General features: G+C 42.6%; 1 protein-coding gene across 1 annotated transcript in view; it reads left to right on the forward strand.

Annotated features, from left to right (window-relative positions):
• Positions 1-6,055: 6,055 nt before the first annotated feature.
• Positions 6,056-21,146, forward strand: part of LOC124805033 (myrosinase 1-like) — a 62,739-nt gene continuing 47,648 nt past the window's right edge. Inside the window, exons 1-3 of the mRNA XM_047265453.1 lie at positions 6,056-6,194; positions 6,362-6,492; positions 14,838-14,972. Of these exons, the coding sequence (XP_047121409.1) occupies positions 6,056-6,194; positions 6,362-6,492; positions 14,838-14,972 (405 nt within the window). The remainder of the gene's footprint in view (positions 6,195-6,361; positions 6,493-14,837; positions 14,973-21,146) is intronic.

The raw sequence follows: 21,146 nt of genomic DNA on the forward strand, positions 1-21,146 counted from the left end.
ATCAACAAAAGCAAAACGAGGATAATGGAATGTAGTCGAATTAAGTCGGGTGATGCTGAGGGAATTAGATTAGGAAATGAGACACTTAAAGTAGTAAAGGAGCAAAATTTGGGGAGCAAAATAACTGATGATGGTCGAAGTAGAGAGGATATAAAATGTAGACTGGCAATGGCAAGGAAAGCGTTTCTGAAGAAGAGAAATTTGTTTACATCGAGTATAGATTTAAGTGTCAGGAAGTCATTTCTGAAAGTATTTGTATGGAGTGTAGCCATGTATGGAAGTGAAACATGGACGATAAATAGTTTGGACAAGAAGAGAATAGAAGCTTTCGAAATGTGGTGCTACAGAAGAATGCTGAAGATTAGATGGGTAGATCACATAACTAATGAGGAAGTATTGAATAGGATTGGGGAGAAGAGAAGTTTGTGGCACAACTTGACCAGAAGAAGGGATCGGTTGGTAGGACATGTGTTGAGACATCAAGGGATCACCAATTTAGTATTGGAGGGCTGCGTAGAGGGTAAAAATCGTAGAGGGAGACCAAGACATGAATACACTAAGCAGATTCAGAAGTATGTAGGTTGCAGTAGGTACTGGGAGATGAAGAAGCTTGCACAGGATAGAGTAGCATGGAGAGCTGCATCAAACCAGTCTCAGGACTGAAGACCACAACAACAACAACACTGAGGACAACATTAGAGATTGAAACTTCGTGGATAAATCTCGCAGGAACGGAAAAGACCTTTATTTTTATGGTAGCCACCCCAACTCGCGTATCATACTCATGACACTCTCTCCTCTATTTCACAATAACATAAAGAGAGCTGCCCTTCTTTGGACTATTTCAATGTCCTCTGTCAAGTCCTTTTTGGTAAGGATCCCATACCGCAGAGCAATACTCCAGCAGAGAAGAGACAAGCGTAGTGTGGACAGCCTCTTTAGCAGACTTGTCGCATCATCTACTAAGTGTATTTAGCTAAATGGCAGCCGTTAGATTTTTGTGACTTATGCAGTAAACAAAATTTAATGGTTTCCTTTTTGTACCTAAGTGGACGACCTCACACTTTTCATTATTTAGAATCAACTGCCACTTTTCAAGCCATACATATATCTGTCTAAATCATTTTGCAATTGGGTTTCATTCTCTGATGGCGTTACTATCTGACACTCCTTTTCTCTATCGTCAGACATCAGCAAAAACACCTAGTGAGTGCGTTAGCGTCTATGAAATAAATGATTGGGGTGAGGAGCGGACCCTTATTGTATGACAGAGCACAACGGTGTTTAGCTGTACACAAAATGTTTTAATTCAGGATTATTGACAAAGAAATACACAAATTTGCGTAGGTCGTAACATGACAATGTTAGGACAGATGTCAAGACAACGCACTTCGGCCTGTTAAATCGAAATAACTCTGAACACAACAATATTAAATTTTGACCAGAAGTTTCTCTGCAAAGTTGTTCTTACTACTACATCGTGAAGTTGGTCAATATTACGACAAATCATCCGATTTAGGTTCTAGGTTTGGTACTATTTAGGATGACAATCAAGTCTACAAGGATGGTTAGCTTTTGTGACAAGCTGAGCAAAAGATTACTCAAGGTTACTCGATTTCACAGTGGAACCAACAAGTTTACGCCTCCGCGAGCGGTATTTACCTTAGCTGCGATGAGCTGTTTGCTGCATGGCTACTCTTGTCCTGTGAAAGTCCTGTAAAAGGTAATCAACATCTTTGCTGATTTTTTTTTCAGCAGAAACTCTCCTATATTTCCCGTTAGGCGAGAAAACATGCACCCATCCCTAGACTTGAAATATGGCGATATGCCCGTACACGGATGGAGCAGCATGCATATTACAATGCCCTCTCAGTTCTCGCAAGAAAAATTAACTATGTGCCTGTTTTGTTTCTCTGCTGCTAGAGCTCAACGACGCTACAGCTAATACGTAGCTCAATGTCAGCCGAAGTGAACGCAGTGTTCACACAAAATTCCTCCTTTGCGTCGCACAGAGCGTTATGCATCCCGTTCTGCACTTGACATGGGTCAGAGGAGAGTCTATTACATTTTCCGTCTTGTGTCTCTTGCAGCAAAACTGTCTTCCCAACTTGGGTCCTGTTGTGCTCCACATCACGGCTTGTTCCAACCAATAGAAGCGTTCCTTTCATCTTGTGGAAGCTATGTCTGCCAATCGCAAAGGGCTTACCATCAAACTGCGTCGAAATTTCGGTAATTTACTCCGTCCTAGTTCATGTCACCCAATCGTATATTTTGTGCCCACTCCATACGCCTAAAAGTTACACGCGTACATCATGAGCGTACCACGCACAGTTCATATGATCGACTGCGTCTCTGGTCTCTTTGTATGGATCTGGAAATTCCCCAACGCAGTTTTCGAAAGATTCTCTCAATACCGCGCTGCTGGCTCGCTACCTGCCTTCTTCAATGAGTCACCCAACGCGTTCGTTGTCCATCACCAAGGGTCACTTTAAGAGCATCCCATTGTAATTGGGCCGTGGCGTCGCATCTCGCATCTGCTACCAAACTATGACGTTTTCTCCAGCAGCTCTTTCTACTCTTGTTCATTGACATGCAGGATTTAGGTTCGCTGTGTTAACACCTTCGACTGAGTGTCATCCCTTTGCATTGCATATTGTACATTTTAATAGGAAAATCTGCTCATTTTCGCTGAAGTACGTCAGGTGACAGTCACCTTCCTGTTACGACGTATAAAATCTCTCATTTAATGTGCGAAACTGACATTCATTTAATTTACCACCTTACAACTAGATGGTAAATGACATCAACGGCTCCTCAGATTGTCTCCTAAATCATTTATACAGCTTAGAAACAGCAGAAGGCCTATAACACTTTCTTGCTGAATGTTGGATGTCACTGCTATTTTACGCTATGATTTTCCGTCGATTGCTGCGTGCTATAAGCTTTGTGACAGGAAATCACGAATCCCGTTGTATAACTGAATCAATATACCACAGACATCCAATTTGATTAAAAGTCTCTTGTGAGGAACGGCATCAAATGCCTGCTGTAAATCTAGAAATATGGAATCAAATTGAGAAAGCCTGTCGAGAGTATTCGTTACTTCAAGCGAATAAACAGCTAGTTGTATTTCACAACAACGATATTATCTTAATCCGTGCCGAATGTGTCAATAAACCATTTTGTTCGACGTAATTCATAATTTTCGAACACATTATGTGCTCCATAATTCTGCTGCAAATAAACGTCAGTGATATGGGTCTGCAACTCAGTCGGATTACTCCTACTTCCTTTCTTGAGAGCCAGACGTGGTGGCCGAGCGGTTCTAGGCGCTTCAGTCCAGAACCGCGCGACTGCTACGGTCGCAGGTTCGTATCCTACCTTGGGCATGGATGTGTGTATGATGTCCTTAGGTTAGTTAGGTTTAAGTAGTTTTAAGTTCTAGGGGTCTGATGACGTCAGATGTTAAGTCGCATAGTGCTCAGAGCCATTTGAACAATTTTTGAACCTTTCTTGGGTATTGGTGTGACCTGAGTAACTTTCCAGTCTTTAGCTACCAATCTTTCGGTGTGCGAGCGGTTGTAATTGATTGTTATTATGGAGCTATTACATGAGCGTACTCTGAAAGGAATCTAACTGGTACACAGCCTGGACCAGAGGTCTTTATTAAGGGATTTAAGCTGCTACACAGTGGATGTCTACTTTGGTTGAATGAGACAATCTTAGGAAAGTGTAGCTCGTCTGTTAAGGACACTGCGTGTAGAACACTATTGCGAGCCATTCTTGAGCACTGCTCGAGTGTCTGGGATGCTCACCAGGTCCGATTGAAGAAAGACACTGAAGTAGTTCAGTGGTGTGCTGCTAGATTTGTTATCGGCAGGTTCGATCAAAAATCTTCTTGAAATCAGATAAGAATCCCTGGGCCGAAGATGTTCTTTTGGCGAAACAATGTTGAAAAAATTCGAAAACTGGCATTTGCAGCTGATTTCAGAGACATTCTACTGCCTTCAAGGTGCATTCCGCGAAAGTTTTGCGCAAACAAGATAAATTAGGTGTCGTACGAAAGCATACAGACGCGTTTCCCTCGCTCTATTTACGAGTGAAACGGGAAAGGGATTGATAGTAGTGGTACGAGGAGCCATCCGCCATGCAACGTATGGTGGCTTGCGGAACTTGTATGTAGATGTATATCATTCGCTTCCCCTGGTGTCATCTGAGAGGCATATTTCTGTCCTGAATATGCTAAGTAATCGCGAGCCTGCAAGTAGTCCTCGTTATTTAGATATTACAGGATGGTTACACGTCCGAACGATCACCGTCGTACAGATCAAAAAAATTCCAAAAGTTCTGTTGTGCACAATAACGACTGATACTTACTAATAATTTATTCGATGATCAACAGAAAGGAGATGTTCATGCGGCTGTATTCGTACTGTTTCGTCCACGTTCCTGCGGTTTTGTAGCCACTCAGAGGCTCTTCAGTTCACAGACACGCAAGACAAAATACTTTGGTGATGACTGTTTCTACAGGGTGCTCTCAGCCTCGTGAGGCCAGCTGTGCAGCTACTCGTCCAAGCAGGGGCGGCTCCAACGTAAGAAACCCGACAGCGAACGGAAGAGCGGTGTGCTGACCACGTGCCCCTCCAAATCGCATCTGATGACGTCACTGGCAGTGGATGGCACGGTGGTCGGTCGATCCCAGTTGGCCCGTCTAGGGACTGGACGTGGGACTTTGGCTGTAATCGCAATAGGAGAACACTTCGTACCGAGTATCGACGTTTTCTTGTGCGGTTTGGATCAAACTGCCAATAGTTATTAGCATCTGCGAAGTAGTATGGTCTTAAAGAATATATAAAAGAAATTCATGGTGAAAGGATGCCAATGAGAAGATTCGCTGTTGACATTGCTATCCTCAATGAAAGTGAAGAAAGATTACAGTATCTCTTGAGTGGAATGAACAGTCTAATAGGCACAGAATAATGAGCGTAAACTGGAAAAAGACAGAGGTAATGAGAGGTAGCAATAGTGAGAATAGCGAGAATTTTAACATCAAAACTGATGTTTAGGAATTCAGTTACCATGGAAGCGAAATATAATATGACGGACGAAGCGAGAGTGGACTTGAAAAACGACTACCACAGACAAAGAGGGCATTCCTGGCTAAGAGAAACTATAGACCTTTATTGGAGGAAGAAATGTCTGAGAACGTTCATTTGGAGCATAGCAATGTATGATAGTGAATAATGGACAATTGGAAAATCGGCGTAGAAGAGAATCGAAGTATTTAAAGATGTGGTACTACAGAACAATCTGAAAAATTTGGTGGACTAATAGGATAAGGAGCGAGGAGATTCTACGTAGAGCCAACGAAAAAATGAACATGGAAAAAATGACAAAAACGAGGATCAAGATGATGGAACCTGTGACAAGTCTTCGGGAAATGACTCATATGCTACTAGATGGAGCGGAGAGGGTAAAAACTATAGGGGCAGATAGAGTGGAAAACATCGAGCAAATAATTGTGTTCTTAGGGTGCAAGTGCTGTGCTAAGATGAAGTGGTTGGCGCAGGACCACATCGAACCATTCAGAAGACTGATGATTCAAACATTGTCTGTGAGGTTATGAAACTGACCTTCAGAAAGTAAACAGGAAATGGCTACTCCAGAGGAACAACTTCGTGCAAATAAACTCCATCTACGCTGATAACAGCTTCTTGTCTCTTACAAGATGACTATAAATGAACATTATTTGTGGGCTTATCTAAATGACTTTGAGAAAGTAAGCAGGAAATGGCTACTACACAGGAATGGCTACTCCTCCAAATATGCATCGTCATAGCATCTATATTGATAACGTCTTCCTGTCTCTCGCAACTGCACCAATGTCTAGGTACTTGGAAATCGTCTGATTAATTTCTCTTCTCTTTCGAATATTCCGACGACAACAGATAACAGTGGGTAGGGGGTTTTTCTGCCCAAAGTGCTTATAAGAATAAATTACGGGCAAGGAATATATACTTGTCAGCAACTCGCATACGGTCACTAGCAAGGAGCAATGTTGGCTCTCGTGATCGCTGTGTCGGCGGTGTTGACCACCGGTTCAGCACAGAGCGCCACTAACAGATTCCCAGACGGATTCTTATTGGGTGCAGCCTCGGCTGCCTATCAGATAGAAGGAGGCTGGGACGAAGATGGTGAGTGAGATGCGTCCTGCACAGTAGCAAACAACACAAGCAATCCCTGAGTTCAAATAAGAGGCCTAAGACACAATGGGGACTCCACCATATTAAGTTCATTATAAGTGATAACGACCTGGCTGCCTTCTGCAGGTTTCAGAAGTGTCATTTGTATGTCTCTCTAGGTAAGGGTGAAAGCATCCAGGACTACTTGTTCCACAACTACCCGGAATACACACTGGGGATGACGGGGGATGTCGCCTGTGATTCGTACCACAAGTACAAGGAGGACGTGCAGATGCTGAAGAACATAAACGTGAGTATATTTCCCAAAATGAGACATGCAGTTCGTGAGTTCTGCTAACATTCGAGATCGTAAAGTGAAATGGGTCTTTAGCATACAGTTTCCTTCTTTTACAAATACATTGACATGAATTTCAGTTCGTAATTAACAAATCACTTATATAGAGAATATCGACAGTTTTGTACACAATGTAAACAGAAAATATCAAATAAGTAGACAACCATTTTTATCGAAGGGATCCAAAGATCTGACCAACCATCGTATTATGTCTGTGTTCACTTGTGCGTTTTTGGGACTGAATAGTGATTTGCGAAATATAATGTTAAAACTGGTAGATTTCGTTCACCAAGGAAGACTGAGATTTCGCGTGGACTTACGTTGGGTTTCGTACTGAGCAGTTTTTCACACCCCAGACAAATATTATATACATCGTAGGACTAACTACGTAATGCTCTGCTCGGAAATAAATGAAAATGATAGTTTCGGGCAAATGTAACGTAGTTTCTGCAACAAAAGCTTCACAGCTGTTAGACTAAACATAAAAAATACGCACACCTTCACATCAGCAGATTACGTTAGTCAAGCGCGTTGTACTTGTTAACTGAACTACTAAATGAATATCGTGTACAAACTGATAGAAAACACAGGTTAGTTCTCTAGAGGCCTTAAAGTAATTTAATGTGCTCGTCAATTTATTACTATCCTGCCCAAATTGCTCGTTCTCACAAATATACTGTATCTGACACTAGGAAACGTATACACTCAGTTCATCCTGTTATGCTAACTGCGTTGTCGGATTTAATTCCATAGCTCAGAAGGTATCCCACGACTATTATTATTATTATTATTATTATTATTATTATTATCACACAGTTTCTGTGATTCCTTAGGATCATCTTTAGCAGAAGCAACCCGCTGAACCAAGTTTCACTTTATATTACGAGCATACAGCAGATTCCTTACGTCGCCTGCCTTCCTTTATTCTTTCGATTATCCGTCCATCTTCACTTTCAGCAGTACCACATTCCAACATCGAGCTTCCACACTGTTACTCTTTCACTTCTACACAGTGCTGTGTTCCGAACATACTGATAGTGAACTCGATCTGGTGTATTTGGGAACGATTTGTTCGACTGTAGTCGCCCGATGCACATGTATCCCTTTATACACTCTAGGCCAAAAGCAGACGCTCCACTAAGGATGTATCCGAATGGGACGGAAATTGATAGAGGTGATTTACATGTAAAGAAAAACAAAGGAACTCAGTTTGTTCAATTAGTTGCATAGACGGTACATACCTCCACGAATTTAAAGCAACTAAGGGAAAGACGGAAAATAGAAAAAAATGACGAAAAACAAATTATTACAATTTCAGAAAAACCGGATGATTTATTCAACAGAAATAGCTTTACAAATTGAGCAAGTCAAAAACGCGTTGGCCCTCCTCTGACTCTTAAGCAAGCAGTTATTCGGCTTGGCATTGATTGACAGAGCTGGTGGATGTCATCCTGATGGATATCGTGCCAAATTCTGTCGAAACTGCACGTTAGATCGTCAAAATCCCAAGTTGGCTGGAAGGCACTGGCCATAATGCTCCAAATGATCTCAATTGGGAAGAGATTCGGTGATCTTGGCAAGCCCCATGGCAAGCAGTAGAGTTCTTTACAACCCTGAATCTAAAACTGGATCCCCATGTCCTCGAAGTCGACACGCATTTCTTCTGCTATCAAATCATCGGGCGTCGACTCACTCCTCCGTGTTCAACAGTGGAATTCCGTTTGCACTCTTTTTGATGCATTTGCATTTACTTTTTGCGAAAGCTAGTTTGACTTTTCTATGTGCTGAAACACTCCTTCGAGCGTTTCCTATTACATTTCTTCAAATTTATACTGCGCCCGCTCCGCTTTAAGTACCTTTCACTGCCTATTGATTTCATTACTGAGTACTTTGCAGGCCGGTGTGGCCGAGCGGTTCTAGGCGCTACAGTCTGGAACCGCGCGACCGCTACGGTCGCAGGTTCGTTCCTGCCTCGGGCATGGATGTAGCCTTGTACGGGCGTGCGATATCTTGCTGAAATTTAGGGCAGGATGCCGTCCCATGGAAGGCCACAAAATGGACCGTAGAATATCGTCGACGTACGCTGTGCTGTGAGGGTGCAGCGGATGACAATCAGAGAGATTCCGCTATGAAAAGAAATGGCACCCCACTCCAACACTCCTGGTTGTCGGGGCTCATCACTGAATGACCTCAGATGTTAAGTCCTATAATGCTCAGAGCCATTTTTGAGCGCCTCCTACAGGTCACCCGTCATACAGCCCGACAACCGGGAGTGATGTTCTGGGGTGCCATTTCTTTCCCTTTGGGTGTCATCCACGACACCCTTACAGCGCAACGATACGTTGACGATATTCTACGCCCCGTTTTGTTGCCCTTCATGGCAAGCCTCCCACACATGGCAAGAGTTTCTGCTACTTGTCTTCTTGTTTGCCAAACCCTATATTGGCTAGCAAGGTTCTTATTTAATCATCCCTACTTTTCGCTGTTCCGGTAATGCATATACTGCTTTATGAGACACTGTTCGTCGTACTTTTATTTCTTTGTTATCGTCTCTGTTAATCTGTTTCTTCGGAATTCCACTCAGTTTGATTTTTCAATAACTTGCACTGCAAGTTTATTCCCGCATCCAACACACTCCTAAATTTCCATTTGGCGAAGGATTATTTTATTTTCTCCTAGTAGCATTCTCTTCACCTTTGTTAAAAGTGTAATTTATTCCTGTGACTTCAAAACGTTCTTTTTCACTAATTTCTCTTCAGTATTATTCATTAAAGTAGTCACAGTTCTCTGAAATTAGAAATCAGTTCATCCCATTTTAATGTGGGAATGTCTTATTTCTTTTATTGCTATCTCCTTTATGTATTTCTGTTAGCAGTTACTACAAAATCATCCACGTATATCTTCTTCTTTTTGAATCTTTTCTGTACTATTAACTACAGAAAAGATTCACAAACAGCAGGCATCTACTAAGGTGCCTCAGTGGCGAAATGTCTGAATATTTAGGTATTAAAACAGGAGTGAGGGCATTCAATTTAATTCTTCAGTCACTTTCTGCAAAAGACAACTGCGATTTGGTAAAAAGAGTGCAGGGAAGCAATAAACATTTATATTATTTTACCATTACAGAAGACTGAAATCTTGATCAGCTAAATATAAGATGCAATTAACTCCCTCGGAAAGACAATTCCGGTACACGTGGCGTTGTCACAAGCGGAAAGCAGACCATAAAGAAGCAAAGAGACTACATGAGGGAACTGAATGGGGAATTCGTTATCCAAACGGAAATAAAATCTAAAACCGCCGTAGTTTGGAACGCTATAGAAGCGGAAGAAATGGACGACATAGATACAGGAGAATACGGACTCGGCATTAGTAATGAAAGAGGAGAAAGACAATTCAAATCTACAAAGAATTTCAGTTGGTAATAGCAAATACACTATTAAACTTTCCAAAGGGTGATGGTATACTTGAGAAAGGCCAGGAGTCACGGTAAGATACCAACTAGTAAGACAGAGATTTCGAAATCAGATACTAGGCTGCAAAACGAATTCAGCCGCTGTCATAGACTCCGAGCAAATTTAGCAAGGAGAATAGTGAATTTAAGTAACTTGTCACGAAGAATCGAGGAGTAAAATAACGGAACGCTGAAGTATTGAGAAATGATGATTTACCTTCTGAAATTCTTTGACGTTATAAATAGGGCAGTAATCAGTGTTATAGCTGGTAGTTCATTGGAGGCCGAATGGGCAACTCAGAATGGGTAATCACGGAAGCTGGACATCAAATACGGCGTAAGAGGTAACTGCGAAGAAACTGTGGGTAAAAAAAAAAAATTAAAAAATAAAAAAAAAGGAAGTATTTCGTCTGATAGACGAAGAGAGGAAATATGAAAGTCTTTAGGAAAAGGAAGGCATACGGCAATATACTGAGTTCAATTGGCTCTGAGCACTATGGGACTTAACTTCTAAGGTCATCAGTCCCCTGGAACTTAGAACTACTTAAACCTAACGACATCACACACATCCATGCCCGAGGGAGGATTCGAACCTGCGACCGTAGCGGTTGCGCGGTTCCAGACTGTAGCGCCTAGAACCGCTCGGCCACACCGGCCTGCAAAGTACTCAGTAATGAAAGCAATAGGCAGTGAAAGGTACTTAAAGCGGAGCGGGCGCAGTATAAATTTGAAGAAATGTAATAGGAAACGCTCGAAGGAGTGTTTCAGCACATAGAAAAGTCAAACTAGCTTTCGCAAAAAGTAAATGCAAATGCATCAAAAAGAGTGCAAACGGAATTCCACTGTTGAACACGGAGGAGTGAGTCGACGCCCGATGATTTGATAGCAGAAAAAATGCGTGTCGACTTCGAGGACATGGGGATCCAGTTTTAGATTCAGAGTTGTAAAGAACTTTGACTACCTGTGTCCAAACAAGGTGAAAGGGCTATATGTTTGACATTTTCAGAGAAATAGATATACATTGCTGGGATACACGGCTCAAACACAGCATATATGGGAAAAATGAGGGAATAATAAGATTAAAGATAGCGATATGGCCTTTCTCCACTATTGTTGATGGTAAACATGAGGGAGTGATAAGAATGGAAGACTAAGAGAGGACTGCTCGGATTAAAGATACCGATATGGTCTTCCTCCTCTGTTGTTCTATTGTTCAACCTTTATATCGAAGTAGCAATGAAAAACTAAAAGAAAAGTGGACAACGAGACTGAAGTATAGAAACATCTATTCTGAAGGACGTACCCGCTTTAGATATGGAATAACATGTCACATGGGACTTCAAAATACGTACTGAGACAACCTAAAGAAAATCATATCGTGTGATACCTTCAGCAACAACTGAGGACGTACATACAGCCCTCAGAACTTCTATTGCTTCTGCAGTAAGTTTCTTTATGTTCCTCATTCAGTTTAGCTTCTGAAACGGCAGCAACTGCATTAGAATTTAGGTGTACGTTTCTTCTTGGTATACGTGAATCTATATCAACTTTCCTTTTAAGGCTTACAAGGCATTGCGACTGCAATTCGTATAATTCACTCCATCTGTGGTCTTTTGGTACTTGTGTTTTCTGTTTAAAACGACAGCCTTCATTACATCCATCACTGTGTCATTGTTGATAGTGCGTGTAAAATTCGTTGCATTCTTGCGTCCATATAGCTTTGTACAGAAGTCGATATCCATATGGCACGAACTTTCTGGAGTTAGATTTAAGAATATCCACACATTAATTGGCAGGGATTTACGAGAGCCATTGTACGGTGTCATCAACTATCTCCTTTAATAGGTCTCAGTCTGCGCGTTGAAATTTCCATCGAAGTAGCCGGAGTGAGGTGGCAACTGGAATTTCGTATCTTACCAGATGATGACTGGTCATGTTGTAGGCTCACAACTGGTATTGGTGAGCGAATTTTGTCTCAGATCTTCATTCCAGAACGAGATTTTCACTCTGCAGCGGAGTGTGCGCTTTTATGAAACTTCCTGGCAGATTAAAACTGTGTGCCCGACCGAGACTCGAACTCGGGACCTTTGCCTTTCGCGGGCAAGTGCTCTACCATATGAGCTACCGGAGCACGACTCACGCCCGGTACTCACAGCTTTACTTCTGCCAGTATCTCGCCTCCTACCTTCCAAGCTTTACAGAAGCTCTCCTGCGAACCATGCAGAACTAGCACTCCTGAAAGAAAGGATATTGCGGAGACATGGCTTAGCCACAGCCTGGGGGATGTTTCCAGAATGAGATTTTCACTCTGCAGCGGAGTGTGCGCTGATATGAAACTTCCTGGCAGATTAAAACTGTGTGCCGGACCGAGACTCGAACTCGGGACCTTTGCCTTTCGCGGGCAAGTGCTCTACCATCTGAGCTACCGAAGCACGACTCAGGCCCGGTACTCACAGCTTTACTTCTGCCAGTATCTCGTCTCCTACCTTCCAAACTTTACAGAAGCTCTCCTCTCATTGTTAGACATTGGTGACCACACTGCCATCTGACTTTGTAAATGTCAGATGTAGTCCAATTCAGTGGTTGCCTGATCTATCAAATAAAGCTCCTTTTTATCTCAGTTGTTAGGAAGCAATTTCTTGGAGTTCCATAAGAACTCAGTTACAAGTAGCGCCTTCCAGAATCCACCAACTACACGCCTGAAGTCAGGAAAGCCAGCTTCGTTTGATCTTTTGGTCACACAAGTTTTCGATGTCACTGAGAAGAGAACATCCAACCTGAACGCTCTCACAATTCAAAACCTAACGACGAAGGTTGTGATGTAGAGGAACAGGCTATATAGGACGTTTTGAGGAAAACTGCCTACTCCATACTACTGAAGGTGGTCTGATAGTGAGAATGAGTGCTGCGACCTGATTTTGAGAATTAAACAATAATCTGTAAATAGGTTATGTTTCTGCCTGTGTATGCTCCGTAGTGCCATACGATAACAATAATGATTCTGAAGTCTGTATCAACTGAATTTTCCAATTTTCCTTTCAACCTGCCGATAAGTATGCTAATTAGGTTACGAGAAACAATAAAAAAAACATTCAGAATGATGTGCTTAGGTAGTGTCAATTTTTCTTGGATTTATAATAATGAGAAGCAAGTTAGATCTATAACTGATTAAGTCGTAGGAACTTCAATGAAATCAACAAATGACTAGGCGGTTATAAGTAAAGTGCAGCTGTTCACAGAGGTCGATTGTGGGCTGTAATTATCGTATGGCAGCGAAACTTGGTAGGCATGCTAATGCCGAACCGATTTACGCTGGAAAAAGAGTAGTACCAATTTTGTAGCTAGGTGCAAATCTGGAGAAGTGAACTCAAAAAAGAACGTATAGAAAGTTTTCCGTATGCAGTGGGTTTGGAATGCGATGTGGGCAGAAAAGATCAGACAAGTGGAAATGCATAATGTTGATTTTATTATTAACCGCCGCTTACATAATGTGTTCAGTATGAGTACGGAAGACGTCGACGAAATGTTGCATCCTTAAAACGATGTGATCAATAGTTGCTCGCAGCAGTTCCGGTGGAATCTGAGCTACGTGTTCCTGTATACTGGCTTTCAGATCAGGTAGAGACCGAATGTGTCCCTGGTAAACGTGTTCTTTTACGTATACCCAGAGCCAAGAGTGACATGAATTCAAACCAGGTGATCTTGCAGACCAGGCATCTGGAAAACCTCTCGATATAACGTGTTTGTGGAAGGTTGCATCAAGCAGATCTTTCACTGGGCGAACTACAGGAGGTGTTGCCCCATCTTGCGTGAAATCAGTGATTTCCACACGGCTGCGCTCTTCCAAAGCAGGGGTCACATGCTGTACAACGAGTTCTAGAAACGTGCAGACGTCACAATACTCCTGGCAGGCGCTCTGGGTGTATCCTCTTCGAAGAACAACGGACCCAAAATGAGGGTGCTTGTAAATCCACACCATACAGTTACATACGGTGAGTGCAATGACTCTTCATGCTTAAAACGCGGTTTGACAGAACTCGAAATTCGGCAGTTCTGTGTATTCACTATATCCTGTAGTTCAAATGTTTCTCGTCACTCTATAGAATATTACCCGGCAACATGTCATCAACTTCTGTACGTGACAGAAACCGAAGAGCAAATTCAGAAGTTGCTGCAGCTCATGAGGTTTCAAGTGCTGTACCATCTGGATCTTGTACAGGCACCAGCGTTAATACAGACTGTAATACTTCCGGTACTGTTGACCATGGGGTAGACAATTCTCGTGACATTTCACGACCACTGGCACAACTCGGGGCACGTGCTGCGTGGTCAGTTACAGAAACAGCAGCCTCGTCAACAACTGCCGCCAGGATAGGACGGCTTCCTCTGCCAGGTGCCACGCCAACCTCAGCCGTGTTTTCGAATTTGAATTGTTTAATGGCATTTGGGCTCTCATCAGACCTTTCTGTCGGCAAGACTATCTCAATGCAGGACAGTAATTGCTGCCATTCACAAAAAACAGTTTCACTAACAATGCACGGTCTCTCTTCTAGACGACATACTGTTCACTCACGTTATGGCTTCTTAAATGACAGGGTGGATGTCATACCGACATACAAGTAGTTTACAGCGTCAGAATTGCACCTGGTTGCAAAAACTGGAACAAATTTTTTCCAGCGTAATTCAGTTCAGCATTAACGCTTTAGGAGATTTATCAAATTTCGCAGCCATACGATAATTACAGCGCACGCAGGAGCTCCGCGAGTAGCTGCATTTTAATTATAACCACCCGCAACATTTTACGATGTTGCTCTCACTCATTTACGCATTGCGATGCAACGAACAGGCGAACGCGTACCGCTTCTCGATATCCTGGTCGCGCGTCCTGCCAACTGGGGACGTGGACGCCATCAACCAGCCGGGTATCGACTACTACAACAACCTCATCAACGAGCTGCTCGCCAACGGAATCCAGCCTCTGGTAAGTTAAACAGCTATCACTTGAAACAGGATAATCTTGAAGGTCACTCGTCTGAAAATTGTGCTATTTCAGCTTTAATTTTACGAGAAATTTAGCTCTCTATCTTTCATGTGCCTTTCTGTTCATCTCGGCGTAAATACTGCAGCAGACATTCTCTACAACTTTGCACCAGAAAAATATATAGTTTATATTCACCTTCATTGGTTTTAATCTTCTGGCTTTGATCTCACAAAGGCAGCGTGCGCGCAGCAGTTCTCGAGAGGGCTTCCCTTTGGCACGGTTACAGAACCTACTTAAATGTAATAATAATAAAAAAAACAAGTGTTCCGTTGGAGACCGGAAAGAAAACAGACAAAGAAAATGACGTAACCCGAATGGGGTACGGAGAGACTGGTAGCCCGTTACTCGAAAATGCTTAACAAACGCCTTGTGTGTACGCTTCACTTGTCGGTGTAACTGGTGTATGTACTGATATTAACCCACATACTGTTTTGTTCAGTAGAACAGTACTATCTGGAATAGTACATGTCAGGCGTGCCAGAACGTTATATCCTGGAAAGGCTTCTAGACCTTCAGTCTGCACGAAGACCAGCTAGTATTGCTACTGTCATGCATGTAATTCCTCCAAAAACAGTATCAACCAACAATGTAAAATCTAAATTAGCGCTCTGAAAGACATTTGACCTTCCCATTATGTGCTGATGGTTAGGACCGGTTACGACCTCCGACTGCTTGTACCATTACGAAATATTTGCACCAATCGCGCGTGCATAGCTGACAAGTTCTGTATGAAACTCTTAACGTGTAGACACACGAACAGTTGTAGTGTGAACTGATTTTGTTTAACAACCCGTTTAGGTCTTTCAGACCATCTTCAGGTACAGAATCATCACCGCACGTTATGAGTTTCTGTAGAGGAGTTGAACTGTGACTGCGCTTAAACTCCTGTATACCGAGAATGAGTGACGATGAGCATGTTGTCAGTGCAACATGTCTCTCACAGCTTCTGCTCCAATTACCCAGAAACTCTCTGGAATACCATAAGTCGTCTATGGTAAAATGTTCTGATCTGGAATGGCTCCTAGTCCACCACAATTTGTCTGCAGCAGTGGCTGGTCAACATCCAACCACTCACCCTGAGCACAAGAAAGAAGAGGAAAGTCAATGGATACGAGTACACAGTGCGTGAGAGAAGTTCCAGCACCACTAGGTCAAAACAGTATACTGCACAGCGTGAAATGTGTCCTGTGTTTGGTTACAGATCTGAGTGCATATAGAGTAACTACAGAAAATTGCCCTTTTTATCTGTGACTATTGGCCCATGAAAGTACTATTGTACGTGATTTGACTACACTTCAAGAATAAATTAGCACAGCTACCACTTACTTCGCGCAACTGTTAATTTGGGCTTAAATACTGTTAAATTTAACTGTAATGATGGAGTTTCCGACAATCAACTTCTTACTTAACTTACTAAATGATTCATGTGCTCCAATTTACAGGCAAAACATCTACAGTGAACATCCTTGGCCTGTAATTATAATTTAAACGCTTTTCTGCAAAGGAAATGAAAATATTGAATAATTTAAAAATGCTGTAATCGAATTTATACGTCATTTGGTCGAAGATCTCGACTTAAGCTCACCTTCTGGAACCTGCACGAATCGTACAAAAAATATTGCTAGCAATCTTATGCTGATTAACTGCGTGAAAAACACGGAAATCGTTTCTCACGGAATAAACACTCTTGATGAATGCAAATGAACGCAATGTGATCCCCATTACAGAATAATTTTTAAGTCCATGACCACATGGGTTTTTGAAAAGGAACTTTACGCTAATGCTCTCGATTAGGTGACAGGAAGGTGCATGAATAAAATTCGAAAGATCATATATCAATATTTGATTAGTACAACTCAACGCGTAGTCATTTTACATGAAGCGTGTAGGGGTGGAATGTTTGTCTTGCTGTGGTACAGATGTCATGTGGTCGATGTAACCGACTAAAATAGTACAAATCGTATGACTGAAGAACAGATCTACAGGGTACACTAAAGTTCCCATTACAGACTTACAGGACTTGTAGAGGAAATTGAGCAGATAATATTTTGAATTGGAACTAATTTCCACAAATGTACAGTCATTTGAAAACATGTTGGTAACACAACCACTTTTACAAGTAATTTTTTAGGCGTGACCCAGTACATCATTTGTTTTACAATTCCACCCATTAATAACCAAAGAAAAAAAAATGAAACTTAACCAGTTTTCGCAAACACTGTTGTTTACAGTTAATTGTTTTTGTCCCTTTCGAAGGAGGGTTAGTAGTAGTATCCACTACAAGGAATCTTCGATGTGGCATCCACGGCACGCACAATTGCTCGTGTGCTCTTTATCGGTTCTCTTCAGTGTGATGCAGTAGGGCCAATTCGGGTGTGCGCCTCCTTGGAGAATCACAGTCACACCTACCGACTGTCAGGCTACCCTTTCTCGAAGCCGTTGCGTAACTGTGTCGAAAAGGATATGCGACGGAGTCGGACCTTGGGGAGAATGGTCTTGATAAAGACGACGAGCAGCTCTTCGATTTGCGTGCACATCGCAAACGTGTACTCAACTATGTTGCTCTGACACTCACAGACACGTGAATGAGACTGGAACCAGCTGTAGAGAGGCAGGACAGACGTCGAGAGACATTCGCCGATCCGACGTCAGCACCCTCACCGTGGCTAACTTGTTGCATACCTACCTAGCGAACGCGTTTTGTAACGGCTGTAGCGCGTTTCCGGACCTGGGTTCCAGTTCAAAATATTGTCTACTCGGTCCCCTTTGCAAGTCTTAGAAGTTTGTGAGGGAATTTACAGCACCCTTCATATGGCTCACCTACGAATCAAATACTTAGCATGGAGAAATCGAATTAAGGGTCACATTAATCGAAATATCACTCATATTGACTCACAATCAATCCAGACGTGAATACCTTGCATGAGTACGGCACGCCAAGCAGCGCATTGCAGCAGCTGTTGCCTTATTACTCGTCGCTTGTAGCAACAAAATACAGATCCCAATTCTCACTATAAGATTTTATACAAGGTGGTCCGTTGATAGTGACCGGGCCAAATATCTCACGAAATAATCATCAAACGAAAAAACTACAAAGAATGAAACTCGTCTAGCTAGAAGGGGGAAACTAGATGGCGCTATGGCTGACCCGCTAGATGGCGCTGCCATTGGTCAAACGGATATCAATCAACTGCGTTTTTAAAAATAGGAACCCCATTTTTATTACATATTCGTGTAGTACGTAAATAAAAAGGAATGTTTTAGTTGGACCACTTTTTTCGCTTTGTGATAGATGGCGCTGTGATAGTTACAAACACATCGCTCACAATTTTAGGCGAACATTTGGTAACAGGTAGGTTTTTGAAATTAAAATACAGAACGTAGGTACGTTTGAACATTTTATTTCGGTTGTTCGAATGTGATACATGTACCTTTGTGAACTTATCATTTCTGAGAACGCATGCTGTTACAGCGTGAATACCTGTAAATACCACAATAATGCAATAAACTCTCAAAATGATGTCCGTCAACCTCAATGCATTTGGCAATACGTGTAACGACATTCCTCTCAACAGCGAGTAGTTCGCCTTCCGTAATGTTCGCACATGCATTGACAATGAGCTGACGCATGTTGTCAGGCGTTGTCGGATCACGATAGCAAATATCCTTCAACTTTCCCCACAGAAAGAAATCCGGGGACGTCAGATCCGGTGAACGTGCGGGCCATTGTATGGTGCTTCGACGACCAATCCATCTGTCATGAAATATGCTATTCAATACCGCTTCAACCGCACGCGAGCTATGTGCCGGACATCCATCATGTTGGAAGTACATCGCCATTCTGTCATGCAGTAAAAGATCTTTCAGTAACATCGGTAGAACATTACGTAGGAAATCAGCATACATTAACCATTTAGATAGCCATCGATAAAATGGGGGCCAATTATCCTTCCTGCCATAATGCTGCCCCATACATTAACCCGCCAAGGTCGCTGATGTTCCACCTGTCGCAGCAAGCGTGGATTTTCCGTTGCCCAATAGTGCATATTATGCCGCTTTACGTTACCGCTGTTGGTGAATGACGCTTCGTCGCTAAATAGAACGCGTGCAAAAAATCTGTCATCGTCCAGCAATTTCTCTTGTGCCCAGTGGCAGAACTGTACACGACGCGCAAAGTCGCCGCCATGCAATTCCTGGTGCATAGAAATCTGGTACGGGTGCAATCGATGTTGATGTAGCATTCTCAACACCGACGTTTTTGAGATTCCCGATTCTCGCGCAATTTGTCTGCTACTGATTTGCGGAATAGCTGCGACAGCAGCTAAAACACCTACTTGAGCATCATCATTTGTTGCAGGTTGTGGTTGACGTTTCACATGTGGCTGAACACTTCCTGTTTCCTTAAATAACGTAATTATCCGGCGAACGGTCCGGACACTTGGATGATGTCGTCCAGGATACCGAGCAGCGTGCACAGCACACGCCCGTTGGCCATTTTGATCACAATAGCCATACATCAACACGATATCGACCTTTTCCGCAATTGGTAAACGGTCCATTTGAACACGGGTACTGTATCACGAAGCAAATACCGTCCGCACTGGCGGAATGTTACGTGATACCACGTACTTGTATGTTTGTGATTATTACAGCGCCATCTATCACAAAGCGAAAAAAGTGGTCCAACTAAAACATTTATATTTCTCTACGTAGTACACGAATATGTAATAAAAATTTGGGCTCCTATTTTAAAAAACGGAGTTGATATCCGTTTGACCTATGGCAGCGCCATCTAGCGGGCCAACCATAGCTCCATCTGGTTTCCCCCTTCAAGCTAGACAGGTTTCGTTGTTTGTAGTTCTTTCGTTTGACGCTTATCTCGTGAGATATTTGTCCCTGTCACGATCAATGGACCACCCTGTATACAGACCCATGTTGTAACCACAAACCAATTTCTCTCTCTCTCTCTACGATGTATCTCAGAGCACCCAACACACCACAGACCACAGTAGAACGCAGCCTTTTGTTCCCGATTCAAATACAAACCATGTCTGCATTTCTATCGTACTGGTCGAACATTACTGCTCACCAAAGAGCGTCGTTAAGACAGATCACTGCAGCGGAGCGATAATTGACTGCATCGCTAGTGGGCATGGGTTATCGTAGCAAAACTGTTCACAAGTTAGCAGAGGCATAAAACATAAAAAATTGGTAGCTGACAATTATAAAAGGAACTTTCAAGTGAAGTAATCACACATAAAAACTGTGTGTGTGCACCATCATGCCTCTGACAGGGATCTAAGCGTGTCTGTGTTCTCGTTGACGTACAAGGAGCTATGTTTCGGAAGGCCTGCTCAACACTCCTGAGAAATTAATCATTAGTCTCATACATGTTGAGCCACATGGAATTTGATTATGGACGATACCGGCTTGTCAGACGTGGTAAGATCTGCAATGCGTGGTGGCCGTTTCAATGGGGCTGGAGACGTTGCTGAAACACTCGCAGTCGATAGGCTTCGAAAATGATCATCAAGGAACGCACGCAACTGAATAGCAAAATATGTTGGAGCTCCGTCCTGCTGCAACCATACATGATCCACGATTCTATGTTTTCGAGCTCAGGTATTCATCACTTTTGCAACGTGTACAAATAAGAATTTCCATTCACGTATGCTTAAAAAAAAAAAACTCCATATAATGGTATCGTGACGACATCCCGACGCACATTGTTAACATCAGCTCTTACATCTAATGAGGAATTTTCCTTCACTAGACAACCACGTTCCTCCATGTGAACTGCGATGTACTGGACATCCACCAGAAAATAACACTCTTCAGCTACAAGCAGAATTTAGAAAGAGTGCCAACAAGGCACAGCAGAATACAGCTCACCACTCCATGTCCTTGTCAGATAATTCATTCACAAATAACAATCTAAATCCATACGTTTTCAAATCTTTTTTAGCGTCGTCACGCCTCTTTGACTGAGCTACTTGGTCCAGATGCTCTTTTGCGTTTTCTTACGTCCACTACGCAGCCAGTCCTTGAGACTGCCTAACGGAATACAATGTTCCTCCTAATCATTCAGGGCTGCTGCACGAGGTGTGCTCTTGT

The sequence above is a fragment of the Schistocerca piceifrons genome, chromosome 7, assembly GCF_021461385.2.
Source record: "Schistocerca piceifrons isolate TAMUIC-IGC-003096 chromosome 7, iqSchPice1.1, whole genome shotgun sequence".
Classification (NCBI taxonomy): Eukaryota; Metazoa; Arthropoda; class Insecta; order Orthoptera; family Acrididae; genus Schistocerca; species Schistocerca piceifrons.